The sequence below is a fragment of the Epinephelus moara genome, chromosome 4, assembly GCF_006386435.1.
Source record: "Epinephelus moara isolate mb chromosome 4, YSFRI_EMoa_1.0, whole genome shotgun sequence".
Classification (NCBI taxonomy): Eukaryota; Metazoa; Chordata; class Actinopteri; order Perciformes; family Serranidae; genus Epinephelus; species Epinephelus moara.
Window position 1 is genome coordinate 26,379,392 of NC_065509.1, and position 16,623 is coordinate 26,396,014.

Genomic DNA, 16,623 nt, shown 5'->3' on the forward strand with positions numbered 1-16,623 from the left:
ATCATGATTGTTTGTTGCCAGCCTTTTTTTTTTTCTTTTTTTTTTCAACCGAGCTGGTCAAACCCAGCTTACATTATGTCACCCACTGGTGGGAGCGTTTATTAGTCTGGTGTGGCGCAGTACATTCTGGAATTTGTAGGTTTTCTACCTCTTGAGCAAAAGCGAATGCCACAGTCCTTTTCCTCTGTTTTCTCTGGTCGTGTAATGTAGCACCAATTTCAAAAGTATTTGCATCTTTCTACTGCATAGACAACACAGTTATATGAAAAGACCATCTTTCCATTAGTGAAATACTCACTAAAGGAATGAAGCTTCAAGGAAGACTACTTATTTTTTTAATAGTGCACCTCCTTCATGATTTTGTGTCCTTCATTTTGTATTTTTAAAATTCTAAATGTCCTTTTTGTTAATACCACAGTAACTGTACAGTCTATACAGTCTGTAGTTAAATTATATTCATTACCTTTTAAAATAGTAATGAGAACATCCTGAAAAACAGAAAGACATTACTTATGCTGCTGAAACATGCTGATAGAGAGTAGCTCATGGTGCACTTTTACAGTTCGTTTGACAAGAATATATTTATAGAAAAGCCTACCTGAGTGGCTTTTTAATGAATTACACTGCTTTAGAGACATGATTATGCTCAGGGCCGAAGACTCACTTGATTTGTTCAACAAAAGATCATAGTGCACGCCCACTGTGGTTTGAAGTATCGTAGAATTACATGGAAAAGAGCTTCCTGGTGTAACAGGGCAATGAAGAAATGTCCCACTCAGATTTTCATATCTGCTCTGTTTTCTTTGGTAACGACATCAATAGAAGATTTGTTCAGTGGCTTTTGAGGTCTGATCAGAGCAAGGGTGTCGGTGTAGAGAACAGATTTGGTATTTGCTCAAATATTGGTAGGGACAATGCTGTCCTCTGAAAATACTGGTAGGGAAATCTTTCTACCATCCATATGCAAACCTACGCCCCTGTGTCAGAGCAAAAGTGTAGAGGGTGGTTGGGATTAAAAACATCTTGTGCAGATATTTTACATAACTGTGAAATGTGTGCATGCTGTTAACAAACTGATGCTGCATACATTTTTATTCGTGCTTCTTTGATTCTCACTTCTGAGAATGTGCAAATAACCTTTCCTCATTTTACTGCTACAGCAAGTGGTTAACACTGCAATGTGGGCCTTTTTGTCAAAATACATGTGTGAACAAGTGTACTAATAAAGGGGCAATGGTCATAAAGATATGAAAGTGTCCTGCAGCCGAGCAGAAACTGAAACACAAACTGAATCTGAAGCATTTTATGTGACAAAGTCAAAGAAGAACACAGGATGAGCTGAAACACAGTGGTCAGCATCATTTTTAAAATCTTTCGTGTCATACAGAAAGCATCCAGATTTATACCCACAGCTTCCTTTTTTTGCTATATTTCACTTTTTATCACTCACAAGAGGGTGCTAAAATATCCCTCTGTGATCAGTGATATTGTAACTCTCCCTCATCAGCACTTATTACAGTCAGGGGAGAGGAAAAGCAAAATGGAGGCCAAGAATTAGATTTCATCTTCTCCCTGCTCATCAGCAGATAAGGAGAAGAGGCCCCTGCTGCAGTTATGAACTTGCACTCCTTGGCCTTGTGCTGTCAGACGGCCTCAGCATGAAACTAATTTTTGAACAGGGTCAGTAAGGACGAGGTCATTCACCTGAACAGGCTTTTATCAGTGGCTGCAAATAACTGCAGGCTGTACAAGTTAAGGTGTCGTCAATATGGGATGTCAGGGGAGGCTGTGGCTTTGACAGTGATGAATGTGTGACCACTGTTGCTGTGCGGAGCAAGATTGTTAATGGTTTGTTGACTTAAGATAAAATATTACTTACGATTTGTGCAGGTATGATTTATTGAAAGTTTATTGTTCTTAATGACTTTGCATATTTCACTGCATTGTTGGCACATCATGCTGCAGTACTCAGTCCTAATCAACTTAAAAGCACGAGCATTGCTCCTGTGGCAGTACTGTTAATGCTAAATTTGCAAAGTGAAGTCAACTGAGCTGCAGTCATTCCCAACTCCACACTTAGATTAATGACCAGGTAGCTACAGCTGGGCTTTTGTGTTTATTTCCATCATTGCCACAAGTCCCATGTGACCGTGTTGCCATTTTCAAACGTGCGTCACTGCGACACTGTTGAACCCTTTTTGTTTTTGTGGCTTATTGACAAAGCTGCTCAGGATAGCTGTGTTGATCTGGGGTCAGTGACCAGAAGGCCCTGTCAGCTCAAAAGCCTGATTTTTAACAGAAAAACTGGTTTCAATCCTGTGAAGCGTGTAACAAAGGTAGCGTTTATCAAAGATGATGCTCTCTGATCATATGACGTACTGGCAGCAGATATGACAGCATGGTATAATTTCCATGAGCAGTTTGATAGTATTCTGACCGTGTACCGTGCAACTGTGAGGGTTTTTTTAAGCTGAAAATCACATTACCTTAAACCAATGTGTTTGCTGTCACGGTGCAGGTATGACTTTTACTTGTATGTACTGATATGAATCTGACTTCTTCTTGCATGTGCCGACCTCCAGGCTGGAGTACTTTGACGAGGCGGTGCGAGATCCAGCCAGCCAGACTGCCGTGCCTGTCGACATCCACCAGCCGCCCGCCTTCCTGCACAAGATCCTCCAGCTGAGCGCTGTTCAGCTGTTCTACGACAGCACCGGCACAGTACAGGTGATGGAGACCTCACTGCTGAGGATTCTTTATGTGTGATCTTTGTATCTATTTTTCATGCCTGAGTCATTATGTTTTGTTTGAGTTGTCTGTCCGGCTGTCCCATTCTTGTGAACATGATATCTCAAGAACACCTCAAGGGAATTTCTTAAGATTTGGCACATTGTCCTCTGAGGCTAAACAATGAACTGATTTGTATTTGGTGGTTATAGGTCAAAGGGCCTGCGCATTTTCTCATGAACATGAACACCTTCAGGGAATTTCCTCAGATTTGGCACAAACATTCACTTGAACTCAAGAATAAACTGATTATGATTTGGTGGTTGAAGGTCAAAGGTCAAGGTCAGTGTGACCTCACAAAACATGTTTTTGGCCATAACTCAAGAATTTTTATGCAAATCATGACAAAACTTCACACAAATGTCAAACAGGATAAAATGATGAAGTGATGACATCTTATACCCAAAATGTAAAGGGTCAACGTCACTGTGACATCATAAAATCCTGCATAAAACACTTTTCTGGCCATTATTCAACATCTCAGGAACAGAGGGGGAGACATTTGCTCAGATACTGACCTGGTGGATCTTGGGTGTCCACCTTGAAACTGTGCTGATTGTATAGATCGTCTGTGCTGCTGGAGGGAAGACGTGTGTGAAGCATCTATGTTTTCACAGACATGGGTGTAAACTGTAAGAGAAACTTGACTGTTGTGCTGAGGCATACAACCGGGCGATACTTCTAGTTCTTAAGAAATGAGTAAAAATTCAATTGCACAACATTCTGCTCCAAACTATGAGCAGTCAAGGAAGGGCTGGTGAGGATTAAAGAGGTTTATGACGAACTAAAAGTCTGCAGCTATTCAGACTTTGATAAATCAGTTTCTTACTCCCAAAGTGATTTTAGATCAAGATTAAGTTTTCTAACTTGCTACTGTTGCAATAACCACTTCCATTTGTTTTTATGTAAAATGTAAGATTGTTTCTTGACAGTTCATTTGTAAACTTGGAGGAACATATCATAAAATATTTATTTCAATATGAAACAACAATGTGATTTATAACCAGAAATGCTCACAGATTTCTCCTCATCTCTCAGGGTCCTCATGAAGAGGAACACCCTGAATCAGCCACGGCAAGTGAAGGAGAAGAGGAGGAAGAAGAAGAAGATGAGGAGGAAGAGGAAGAGGAAGACGAAGAAGAAGAGGAAGCAGAAGCCAAGCCCATGACATCTCCTCCCTGTCCTCCATCTCAGCCACTACTCATAGGAAGCTGCTCCGGTTTCATCGAGACCACCGTGAAGATCAAACAGAATGAAATGCTGCCTGGACCAAAGGTGTGTGTGTGTGTGTGTGTGTGTGTGTGTGTGTGTGTGTGTGTGTGTGTGTGTGTGCTCAGATCTGCACACTGTAACATCCTGAAGGATTATTAAATGCAGCTGAATTAATTCATTTTCATATTCAATGACAAATTCAATTGTAAAGCAAAAGATGATCCACAATGTCTTTATTCATTTGTGAATCCACACAAAAAAACTAATAACAGCTTGTTTTTCATATTTCGATTTATCCCTAAGTCAAAGGAGGAAATGAAAAAATGGGTCATGGAACGAATTTGATTTTGTTACTGAGTGGGTCCAATTTGTGTGACCAGGAAATTACTGACATCTTCGTCTCTTGCACTTGACACTTGGGCGATGGCCCCACCTCATTAAAAGTAATAATATGAACATCAATACATTATTTCTTTTTCTTTGTTTTTTTTCAACAAAGCATTTTGGAAAATGTCACATTAAAAATCTTTACTTGTGTGGAAAGATAAACTTTTTCAACAAAGAGGGAGTATAATGATGACATGGATACAGTGAGTTAAACTATAGGCAGCAACATGAGCACCACTGGATGTACTGACAACCATCACTGAATTCCTTTGATACTGAAGAAATCCTAAAAACAGGATGGTTCTTGGTAAATTCTGAAGCGTTCCCAGTTCTGTCTTTATACATGCATACAGTGTCATACACTGTGTGCTGCATGATGTGCAAACTGACATTCATTACATTAAACCAGGTGCCGCAACTGCCCAAGTGTAGTTGATGCAAGTTTATCAAATGCAAAACACAAAGAGGTCACCAACTTTGTTTGTCAGACAAATTGGACAAATTAATTATCTAAATCAAATTCAGTCCATGACCCTTTTTTCCATTCCCAATTTTGACTTGAGCATACAATCAAAGTACAAAAAACAAGCCATTATTAGTGTTTTTTGTGTGGGATTGTTAAATGAGGAAAAAAATAATGAGTTTCTCTCAATTTCCCAGTTCTGAGTTGAGGATGAAAAGACCGAGCGATAAACAGATTAAGCTGTTCTCTCATACTGACGCCTGCATCTTGTCTCTTTCCCTCTGTTCATCAGTTGGAGTTGGACGGGAAGGTGGGCTGCGTCCACATGCTGCTGTCTCCAGATCAAATAACCCATCTGACAGACCTGCTGGCAGCCCTCTGCATAGACACTGGTACAGTAAAACACTGTGATGAACATGTGCCAGACTTTGGCCATTAAACGCTCCATATGCGATCACAATTTGACACATAAATGAAATCTGACCCCTGGATATGTTCAATGTGTCGTGGTGATTATAGCACGAAACAAGATGAGTCGTGTGCCTCTATGATTCAAGAGATTATGTGTCATTTGGTCATCGTGAGATGGCTGATGGCAAGAACCAGTCACAGTATAGTCAGGTCATAGCGAGGCCTGTTGTGAGAACATGAATCAACTATAAGGGCACTCTGAGAGCGCAGACGTCACCAAGGCCAACAGTCAAGTTCCAGACTAGAATTATGTCAGAATATGGTTGTGCCAACAGTCGCTGAAGTCTCGTGATCTCAGCTCTGAATTTATTATGTAACCCTACATTTGAAATATTTTGCACACTTGACATACATTTGTGAAAACCAGATAATTATTGTTATTGCAGACAATTCACATTTTGATGTGACTAACAGTATAATTAGTTACATGATATGCAGGTCAGTCATTAGAAATTATGGACAGGGGGACAAAATTTTCCAAAGTGGGCCTCACGTCCACACCCACTCCAGCACCACCAACACCCACCCACCCTTAGCTCTAATGCCAACACAGGCAATTTCAAATAAGCTCTTGGACATTGGCCTTTTAGTGATAGAGATCTATAACAACCATTTCCAAATCCAGTGTTATAGACACCTCCAAGCTATGTTCTTTTTTGCAAACATATTCTCAGTATGATAACAGTTATTTCAAAACACAGAGGAAAAATGCACTTCTTTAAAAGTCTCCTTTTACTTTAAAACAAAACAAGAAGAGGAAATCAAAGTGAAACCAGTCGTTAATTGAAGAAGATCAAATCATGATTAAAGACATAAATCTACTCTTCATCTGTCACCATTTCCAAATTCTGTGTTTATAACGTGTGAATTTATGCAATTCCAGGATGGTTTAGGGACCTCAGTATGCAAAAATATTCAAATGCAACATTTTGAAAAATGGCAATGCCACTTTTTCCCTTGCCAAATTTTGCCTAAATTTGGAGTGGATTTTTTTCATTCTTATGTTTTTAATATTCATCTAGTTTTAGATGACATCACTATCTCCACTCGAGCTTCAAAACTGAGCAGATTTTATTTGCTCATCTTTTTAGCTCCTCACCTTTGCCATGTTCAGCTTCTGCCTGTCATACCTGGTATGGTCTAAACTGCGCCGCACCATTTTCCCAATTCCTGGGGGTTGGGGTGTCAGATGACAGGTTGAGATGTGTTTTAATGATATCAATTAATATATATGTTTTGTAAATACATATGACTTGCGTTTTCAGTAATACAAGTCAGTAAGCAAATTGTTGTACTTAATACCATGTAAGTCAGTTTGCATGCTCCCCCTGGCCTTTGGCCGGGGTCATCTGTACTCTTTGACCCTCCCTGATGATTTGTGTATTTACATTTCCATAGCCACACCTTTAGTTTAAGAAAAACATGTTGTTACAATGGTGACGGTGCTACAGTTGTATCAGTTCTCCCATGATACCGCTGTCCCCAAGTGCTCCTCAACGAGTGCAATGGCCCATGCTTCACCCTTCAACAAAGTGTCATGAAAGTTGTTTTTCATGTAATCTTGCTGACAAACAGACAAGCTGAACTGAAACCATAATCTCTTCGGTGGAGGTAATTCATAATCATATGAACATCAGCCTTCAGGGTAATCTACTGCACTTGTTTCTCCAGCTTTGTAATCAGTAAAATGTATAAATGATGCTTGCGTTCATGCATGCCCTCACAAAAGAAACCACTAATTCATTTCTTAGTCAGTACCTCCTCTGTGTCTATAAACCAGGAGGTAATCCGCTGCCTGCGGGCTTTAGAAATACATAATTAAAAACTCCTCAGAGGCACGAGGACTCACAACAGATACTGTCAGACACAGACAATAAGGCTGTGCTGTTTCCTCTGTAGTTCGGAGCCGGAGGGTAAGGTCACACTCATCTGTAAATGCCTCATTAATGTGAGGTCACCCTCAGCCTCAGTCTCTTTCTCTTGCACAAACATTCTTAAATCTCTTCCTCTGTCCTCTGTCTCCCCCAGAGACAGACACAAAGTGTGGTGGAGCGCTCAGCCGTCCCTTAGACTCAGATGACCTGCGTATGATTGAGGAGGACCTTAGTAAGCAGCTGGGCTCAAGTCCCAGAGACAGGGAGTGGGAAACTGAGCCCGACCTGGAACCCTACGTCACCAGCCTGGAGAATGGAGGTACAGCAAAGGTCCAGTTACAAAATGTCTGTCTGATATGCATCAAGACGTCAGCAGCTCCTAAACACATGTAGTTTATAACCATGTCACTGTGGGTAAAAAATATACATACATACAGCCTTAATCATCTCACGATACAGGGAATCTTTTTTTTGCAAGGCAGTAGGAAGTCCAAAGACAGTTTTAGGTTGTTTTTGGATGTCATTTAAATGAGAAACCTCTGGTGGTGTGGAGGTGTGAAATGTTAGTGTTTCTGTAAATGATTTTGAAACACTCCTGCCGCTCCTTTCCCTGCAGCAACATGCCCTGAAATGTTTGTGTACATTGTAGTATTTAACTTGTCACTCTGTATACGTACCTGCAGAAATGTTTTTCTCCATGGGACCTGCTGGGATGACGAGTAGCGTGACGTCTGTGCGCTCTGGCAGCGAGTTGTCAGATAGTGATATGGAGTCTTCTACACACAGTGTGGCCAGCTTCACACAGCCTGCAGCGCTGTCTGCACAGGTACTGCGTGTGTGTGTGTGTGTGTGTGTGTTTACAGTCAAAGCATTTGGCAGATGGTCATATGTAGAGCAACTGTTGCTGCAAGGCTGAAAAAACCATCAGAAGCTGGAAGATGATTTCACTTTTTTCCCTTAATTAGAACAACAAGCTTTAATTGATTTTTTTTCCTTTTAAATACAGGCCTTTGTGCAAGTATTTACAAGTAGCAAAATGGGTATCAGCATTTGATATGTTATGGAATTATGCTCTCTTTCTTTCTGAAACATGTCAGCGCATTCATCAAATCTCAAGCAGTCTAATTTCCATTTTAATTTTCCCTGCCAGGGCATGATGAACTGTCCCAGGAGGTATCCTGTAGCAGGCTGTTTGTCAAGTCTACCCCAAGCAAAGACCAGAGGTAAAATTACTGCAGCGCTGAGTAAAGGGTTTTTATCTGTAGGTCTAAAATGGGCATCATCAAATGATGCGTGACTGTTCTATCTGTGACCAATTTCTGATAAATTAATGAGAATAAATAATCGTAACGAAGCACTGTTGGGCACATCTAATCTAGTTAATACCGCAATAGCGTCACTAAACTGAGCCAATCAAATTGATTGTTTACTGTGAGAGAGATGACAGCATGGAGCAGCTGACCCTGCTGCCTTCTGGCTACAGACTGTTTTCCCTGTTCAAACCACAGTAGGACTACACACCTTGACCATGTTTGGATTGACTTAGAGCTCTGAGTCAACTTTCTCCGCTATGAACCCCTTCAATACCAAATATCAGGCTCAGCAACGAGCACCCACACATGCGTGAGAACGGCACTGACTCTATCCTAACCGAGATCAAACTACTGGCAGGGCAGTTGCAGACTCATTTCTCTTTCTAGGAAAGGAAGTTGAAAAAATGTAAAATAATAAGCTCTGTTTTCACTTTTTCCCCAAGAGGCACTTTTTAAATTTATTTCATTCAAAAGATTTTGTGTTGTTTTCTTTACTTGAAATGTCGGCCTTTAGTTCTTTGTACTAGGACTAATTTATTTTTGATAAAGAAAGCATTGTGTTTTCCACACAAGTGCCATACAAATTTAATGTGTCTGTATGTTAGAAGTATTCTGCTTTCAACATGTATAATGAATATTGTTTAAATCATATGGAAATGTATGTTGTTTTATTTGATAGACGCAGGGATAGGCTTTTTTTTTTTTTTTTTTTTTTTCCCAGGCCTTTGCTGGGAGGAAATTTTAGTAACTGGCCCTCTTTATAATTTAACCAAATACTACTGATCTAAAATATCATGCACTGGACTGTCCTCAGAATTATACTCTTTTATGAGACCTGCATGTTACAGTTTTACACACATTTAACCTTTTTGTCGTAATTTATGTTGTCAGAAAGAAGAGTGTCTTTAACAACTGTCGTCCTCTCCCTCGCAGGACGCTCGCACAGCGGCCAGGCAGAGCAGCTGAAGCCCGATGCTCTGTTGCGACTGTCCCTCGGCGGGCTCACCCTAACTCTGCTGCAGGAGGACCCACCCTCTAAGCCTGAAGGAGCTTCGTCATTGGCTCAGGTGTCTCAGGTGTTCTTCCAAGAGCTGGCCTTCTTCAAAGACAGCATGTTCAGCGAGAGAGACTTCCACCACCTGAGAGGGGGCTTCGCCAAGGCCTGCCCACACTCCCATCTCAGGTAGATAAGCACAGACACATTGCGTGTCTCTGGTGAGTTATAATTCACATGAACGTGGCTTTTCACTTAATTTCCTTTTTACAACAATTACAGATAGGAAGGTACTAATTTGGGCACGTTTATGTGTTCAGTTTTAATCCAAAGGTGAGAAGATTCAGTTGACAATAATGTAAAACTTCCCCTTATGTAATGAGATGCTGCTGCGTAAACAAATAACTTTCCAAAACACAACAAACCGTGATGAAGTTAAATAGCCTACAGGTTTGTGTCATGTCTTAAACATTTGCGCATTCTGCATTATGTAAATCTCAACACGCCATAATGCAAATGTTTTTGTTTTTTTTCTTATTCTCATCTCTCCGGTCATCCTCTCTATCCCAGAGTGACAGGAGCTGCAGTGCAGGTTGCCTGTGAGATGCGGAGCAGCAGTCGCCACAGTCGGGCTGTGACCTCTGACCTTTCCTTCAGCAGACTGGAACTGTTAGAGTGCCTCTGGGAGGACGGGAAGCCTCAGTACAGTGAGGTAGAAATCTCTTTGTCTGTCTGAGTAGCTCTGAAGATGACTCTCTGTTCACACTAAAGACTTAATTACATCTTTATCATTATATTTTAAACATGGCCAATATCAAACAGTAGTAACCAACATCACACATGTTTCACATCCAGCATGGAGTCATGATAAATGTGGTGTTGAAGGGACATTGAACTATGACATGTGATGTGACTACTCTGTCTGAAGTTACTTTTAACCAAACTTGTACCTGTTGTCCTAAAGTAGTTAATGTTTATTCTCTTTATAAGCTCATAAGAAAGATTTGAGAGAACATTGTGTCTCTTTGTCTCTTCCCAGTTGCTTCACTTCCAAAAAGCTGGTCTGTTCACAGTTGGAGCTACAGCCAGACCATGTGCTCAGCTACACTACGGCCTCACTGAAAAACACCTGCGTAGGGTACGCATTAACACACACACACACACACACACACACACACACACACCCTGACTTGATACATGCCTGTCTAAGCGCAAAACCTTTCTTAAATAAGATAAATAGTATTTGTTTTTAATTCATGTTCAGTTTGTTTTTGTCTTGCATTTCAGTGGACAGAATGTGCTGTACAAACAGTGTTTGTTTGATTTGTGTAGTAGGTAAAGCATTGTCGTGTTACAGTGTTAACACCAGGCCCTGACTAACACTGGACTGACAAGTCATTGAAGACAGGGGCATAAAAAAAATACTTATTCTAAAAATGAGGAATTTAAGAAGTAGCAGCAAGTATTTATTTTTTCCTATGAAACTACATGATACTTTTAATGTAAAGTTGATTGTGAAAACAGATATAGTATGACACCTTAATTTTAAAGACTAGTACCAAATGTTTTTGGATAAAGTTTTCAAAAGGCGTATATTATACAATATTTATGTATCAGAAAGATTATCAGACAAAGACTTCCATTGGTGTTATGTTGATAAGTTATACAAAATATTGTAAAGGTGTCGTACTGGAGTGTGAAATTCACTGACAGATACATTAATCTCTGTGTTTTTGTGTGTTGTCAGGGTAAACAGCGGGTGGTACGGCGGGACAGTGTAGTGCGGGTGGAGTTGGCAGAGCTGAGCGCTGAGCTGGACCTGGACATCCTCACTCGCCTGGGCAACCTGAGCCGAGCCTTCAGCCACTGTCCCACACAGACTGCTGTACCTGGACTCATGCAGGTGGAACGTCACTTACATTTATTACATCATAAAGAAACTATGTACATAAAGAAGAGATCCTAAAAGATGTCGAGCTGTTATCAAACAGCGGGTAACCCAATTTTAGTTTCATGCAAGAAAACACAATGTTTAGAAGAAACGGTTTCAAACTTCTATGACAGCACGACAGTGGTTTTGGTATAAACTTGAAAAGTTAATCCCATCATGTCTGACTGATCATATTTGTGACACAAGTGTGAATAAAGTTTACATAAAACTAAGTAAAAACTTGTTCAGTATTCCTTATGCAGCTTGTGAAGCTTCAGCAGTGACAGAAGACAACTGACTACTGTCTGAAAGATTTCTCACTTTCTGTCCTCAGACCCAGAGCAGCGAGCTGTGCTCCTCCTTCACCCTCCTCTCCCCGCACGCCGTCCTCAAGCTTCGTTTCCCCATACCGGATCTGCGGCCCCCGCCTAAGCGTCGGCCTCCCACCCAGAAAGCAGTGCGGGAAGAGACGCTGGTGCTGGAGCTGACAGAGCTGGAGCTGAAGCATCAGGAGGCCCCGGACCTCCAGAGCGAGCAGACATTACCAGGACAGCCGTGGGCTCCCTGCCTTACCCAGCTGCTGGAGGCCTCCTTCACCGACCTGCACGGTGGGAAAACAACAACACTGTACAGCAGCTCTTTGTACTAACCAACAGAAGTTCCCAAATCTCATCGTCTCCCCACTTCGATGTTTTCATTGGCATCTACATGTAAATGACCCTTCATCTTCACCCTTGGATAGTTGTATTCTTGTCTTTTTACACCAGTCGCATGATAGAAATGTCGCCAGCACGCCCACTCACTCGCTGTGAATTCTCCGGACAATGACCAGCTCTATTCATCTGTACATTACACAGACTCTGTACTCGGGAGCTGTCAGGTTTAAGTCAGTTTAATGTCCACTCCCATTGATTTGGACATTTGTGTTCTCACATACAGCTCCTCCGGGTAATGTCTGGATAAGTTCAGGGTTGCAGTGCATTCGTGAAAGTCCAACATAGAAAGTCCAATATGTTTTCAATTTAACATAATTCATCAGATTAATCCACTCGGAAAGCTCCTTGGTTTTTATAAATAAAGCGCCGTTAGTCATTTCCTCTGACTAGCTTTTATGTCATACATATGGTGGGAGTTGCTTTTGTTGCTTGTTGTTGCATGTTTCACATTATAAAGGACACACACTGACGATTTTACAGTTCCTGCCATTTTATAATGATGTAGCTGTCTAAATGTGTCTGCTAAGGGCTTGATATGTAAGGCTAGCTCTGTCATGCTGTGTTCACACCAAGAGCAACACAGCAACAGGCTATCAGTCAATTTCAATAAAAGTCGGTGACACAAAGCTACAAACTCGGGCCATGCTCAACAGTGTGAAAGCTTTCGGGAAGAAGCTGTTTTGAAGAATGTTGGAGGCCCTGCCTTGTCATCGGGCCTGGTACTGTTAGATGTCCTATCAGCAACTCTGATGTGTGGTCATACTTTTTTGTATACATGAGCTGTAGCAGACCTTTAAAAAGATAGAAATAGAACTGATGAGTTGTGTCTCAACAGGCTCATACGAGGGCTGGGAGGGCGGCTCTTTCCCCTGTATCAGAGTGAAGAAGAACCGTGACTCTCTGCCAAGGTTAGTAGATGCTTTATAGTACCAAAGCTCTCCAAGAGAAAGTTGGAGTCTAAATGGAGTCATTCTTGCTCAACAAATCAGACAAAAATATTGTTACTCTATCTCAAGCCAGCATACATACTTATTATTTTTTCTGTGAGCAGGATATCAGTGCGTGTGCGTGGCGGTGAGACTCAGGGCCCGACAGCAGGTCTGGGTGGGATGAACCTCATCAGGGATCTCGGGGCCGCCTTCTTTGAAAGTCACTGTGAACTTAACGACAAAACCAGCTCCCCGTTCTCCTCCAACCGCACCATGTTCGAGACTGAGGAGGTGCGCTGACAAACACGAAAAAATACTTAATATCACCATCTTATTAAGATTCCAGGCCGAACTCATCCCTCCGCCTTCCTTGTTTTAGATGGTGATTCCAGCTGACCCAGAGGAGATGCGTCAGTTTCAGGCGCAGTGTGTCGCTCAGTGTCAGTGTGCGGTGGACATCTGCCTGCCACTGGCTTACGTCCTCCTGCCCAGCAAACAGGCCTTCCAGAGCTTCTACAACAGGTACGTCAGCAGTGGCGCAGGTGTGATTATCCAGGCGTCCCCCAAAACAGTTGGAATTGTTCTAAATTTTCTTCAGTAGTATGTCTTAAATACAGAGAATTAAATTATTTTCTTATTTCAGTAGTTGATATTATTTGTTCTATATACTGTAATAAATTTAGGAATTTTCTACCACTTGAGAATTGATAAAAAATGAACAAAAATCCCCCCAAAACACCACATGTAGACACCTAAAACTTGAGGAACACCATAGAAAAACCCATGGTGTGATTTGGTATCAAAAACTTTTGACATGTAGAGATTTCTGTAAGACGTGCATTTTTGGCAATTTTGTTTTGTTCAGTTTTTTGTCTCTATATTGGCCTTAAATCCTGCATCTGAAGTAACATTATTGTTCCTTACCCACCCCTTTGTCCAAAGGATCAACAATGATCTGTTGATGTGGGAGCCTCCTCCCCCCCCAGCCCACAGCCCCGACCACAGCCGTCAAAAACACGACGAGTTCCAGCTCTGCAAGTCGGCCTTCAGACTGGGTGAGCTCGACTGCTTTGATGGAAAAACAGCATGTAGATCTATGTGATATAAAAGCAACCAGCCTCACAAAACATTTTTAGATTTTGTGTGTATTTGTATCAAGGTGTTTGTTCCTCCACTGATGAATGAATGTTAATAGTTTAAGTATGGTCTCCTTTGTCTTCTCTCTCTGCCACAGACTCTGATTCAGAGGAGGACGAGCCTCAGTTCTACTTGGCCAGTGAATCATCGGGAAAGACGCAACAGTCAGCGACCCGGCCCAACCACAACCTCAGCCTCCTCTCCCTCACTGTGATCATCAACAAAGGTCGGCTCCAAGCCAGAACAGACAAAAAGGTAGGGAGCCATGTGGCTGTTCGCAAGTCACGTCTCAAAGACCTGAGACGTGACATGGACTTGGTTCAGAAAACTTAAAAACAGCTCTGGCTTGATCCATTCACACTTTATAATTATTTTCCCTGTATCCATTTTCTTATCTCATGATTGTGTTTGTAAACTTTTTCCGTTTCATCTCACTGATCCAGGAGGACCAGAGTCATGGGGAAATTGTGCTCGACCTGGAAGGGGGGAAGATATTTAGTGTAGCGCAGCACCAGAACGATCCAAATCTAAATTTCTTGTGTTTGGAGAGCAGAAGAGTTGAACTCTACCATCGAGGTGAACATTGTCATGTTGTTTGCAAACATGTAACTGCAACATAATTCATATATTCCTCTTTGAACTATGTTGAAGTAGATTTAATGCTAAGTAGAAAATGCTTATCTATGTTCCGTTCAGCGGTGGTGAAGGACACCCCCATCCCACAGCGGTTGGAAATGCCTAACTTCGCTCCCCCAAAGCATTTGGACCCTACCATCTACCCCACAGAGGTGGGTGTGGCCAGTGTAAGCGGCAAGGAGGGGGAGGTACAGATGTTGTCCACAGCCATCAAAATCACACTGGACCCACAGAGGAGTGTCAAGGTACGTCCTCTTCAAACGCCCGATTGTGCAGCTGGTGCAAGTTTGAAATTAAACAATGTTTGTTTCTGTCTGTCTTTTGAAGGAGTTCCTAGTCGCCCTTCGACTTCAAGGTGCCACCATGCGACATTACATGACGCAGACTAATCACAGCTGGCATGAGCAGGTGAGAAGCAGCACGAGGAGGTCCTCTTAAAGCCCAGACACACAAAACTGACTTCAACGAACTAGCGGCAATGATTACCCTTTGCTGTGTCACCTGACGTCACCGTGTCTTGGCCAAAAAAGTTGCACATGAACACACAACAAAGACTACAGTTGACAGTCAGCCCACATGCAGGCTCTGCGCCTGCGTGAGAGGACATAACTCCACACCAGCAGACAACGGTCGTCTGCAATCAGTTAGCACATTAAAAACACAATTCAATGTTGGAAAAACAGCATATATACCAAGTGCCAGTGAACAATAACACATACCATCACTAAACGTTTCTGATCAAGAGCTCAGTGGCTAAAAAAATAATCTTACCTTATGTAACAAGTTTGCTTCAGTCCCAGTCCCTCTTGATTTTAGCTCACTTTCCTCACTTCCATTGTTATTCACATGCACTGAGCTGAACTGCCAATCGGAGTGATTTCATCCACCGATGGGCTCCGCAGTTGCTGATGCCGATTTAACCAGCGGAATCAGTGGAAAAAAAGCCGACTAGAGCCAATGAGGACCAACAAGGGCAGCAGACGCTCACCAATGGCCCAACATTGACCGACAGCTGACCGTCAGCTTGGTGTGTCAGGGCCATTACAGATCACGCATCAGATTGACAGTGCATCACCCAAAGTGCGCTAATGCAGCGTTCAGCGTAGACACCAACAGCGTACAATTTCCACTTTAAACAAACCAGGTTGAATTAATAATGCTATGCAAAAGAAATGTTGTGTAGTTGGTTGAACCATCAATAAATACAAAAATGCAAAACTCTTATTTGTCCCCCTGCCGTGTTAAAAAAGATTAGAGATTAAAGATCGAAGAAAGGCAGGCTTTGGCCCCAAACTATAAACCAGACTGGCATTGCCAACTCTGTGACCCTTCTGGGGGAAGGAAAAGTGCAGACAGTCACGTAGGAAGAGAAATGAAAAAATGATGAAAAGCTGTTGTGTAGCGGGTTAATCAAGGCTTTCACACTGAATATTCACTGTCAGTGTTGTTAATCGCACATTCACACAGTAGAGCAGCATCAGACTGCAACAAGTAAATCTCAGCCTGTAGATGAAACAGTCGGCTGTTAACAGGTTTGTTTTTTACAGACAACACGATACCTGGTGATTCAATCAAATATGTATAGATATTTGTCTTTGCTGAACTAGAAAATCTCATGCTTTATCCTCCTTTCGCCATTTGATATTTAAGCATTTTCTCCAACTACATAAATGACCTCATTACCTGCAGCTGCATCATTGAGACGCTTGCTTCGGGAGAGTTGAAGGTGATTACAGTTAATGACAAAATAACTGAAAGTAATTTGATATTGCAG

General features: G+C 41.8%; 1 protein-coding gene across 1 annotated transcript in view; it reads left to right on the forward strand.

The window, feature by feature from the left end:
• The window catches only part of atg2a (autophagy related 2A), a 29,754-nt gene that overhangs the window by 3,554 nt on the left and 9,577 nt on the right, over nucleotides 1-16,623 (forward strand). The window contains exons 5-23 of the mRNA XM_050041869.1: nucleotides 2,583-2,727; nucleotides 3,826-4,062; nucleotides 5,142-5,241; nucleotides 7,349-7,513; nucleotides 7,878-8,020; nucleotides 8,345-8,417; nucleotides 9,441-9,690; nucleotides 10,072-10,213; nucleotides 10,541-10,639; nucleotides 11,249-11,404; nucleotides 11,766-12,039; nucleotides 12,983-13,055; nucleotides 13,199-13,367; nucleotides 13,456-13,598; nucleotides 14,019-14,131; nucleotides 14,311-14,468; nucleotides 14,657-14,789; nucleotides 14,910-15,094; nucleotides 15,177-15,257. Of these exons, the coding sequence (XP_049897826.1) occupies nucleotides 2,583-2,727; nucleotides 3,826-4,062; nucleotides 5,142-5,241; nucleotides 7,349-7,513; nucleotides 7,878-8,020; nucleotides 8,345-8,417; nucleotides 9,441-9,690; nucleotides 10,072-10,213; nucleotides 10,541-10,639; nucleotides 11,249-11,404; nucleotides 11,766-12,039; nucleotides 12,983-13,055; nucleotides 13,199-13,367; nucleotides 13,456-13,598; nucleotides 14,019-14,131; nucleotides 14,311-14,468; nucleotides 14,657-14,789; nucleotides 14,910-15,094; nucleotides 15,177-15,257 (2,839 nt within the window). The remainder of the gene's footprint in view (nucleotides 1-2,582; nucleotides 2,728-3,825; nucleotides 4,063-5,141; nucleotides 5,242-7,348; nucleotides 7,514-7,877; nucleotides 8,021-8,344; nucleotides 8,418-9,440; nucleotides 9,691-10,071; nucleotides 10,214-10,540; nucleotides 10,640-11,248; nucleotides 11,405-11,765; nucleotides 12,040-12,982; nucleotides 13,056-13,198; nucleotides 13,368-13,455; nucleotides 13,599-14,018; nucleotides 14,132-14,310; nucleotides 14,469-14,656; nucleotides 14,790-14,909; nucleotides 15,095-15,176; nucleotides 15,258-16,623) is intronic.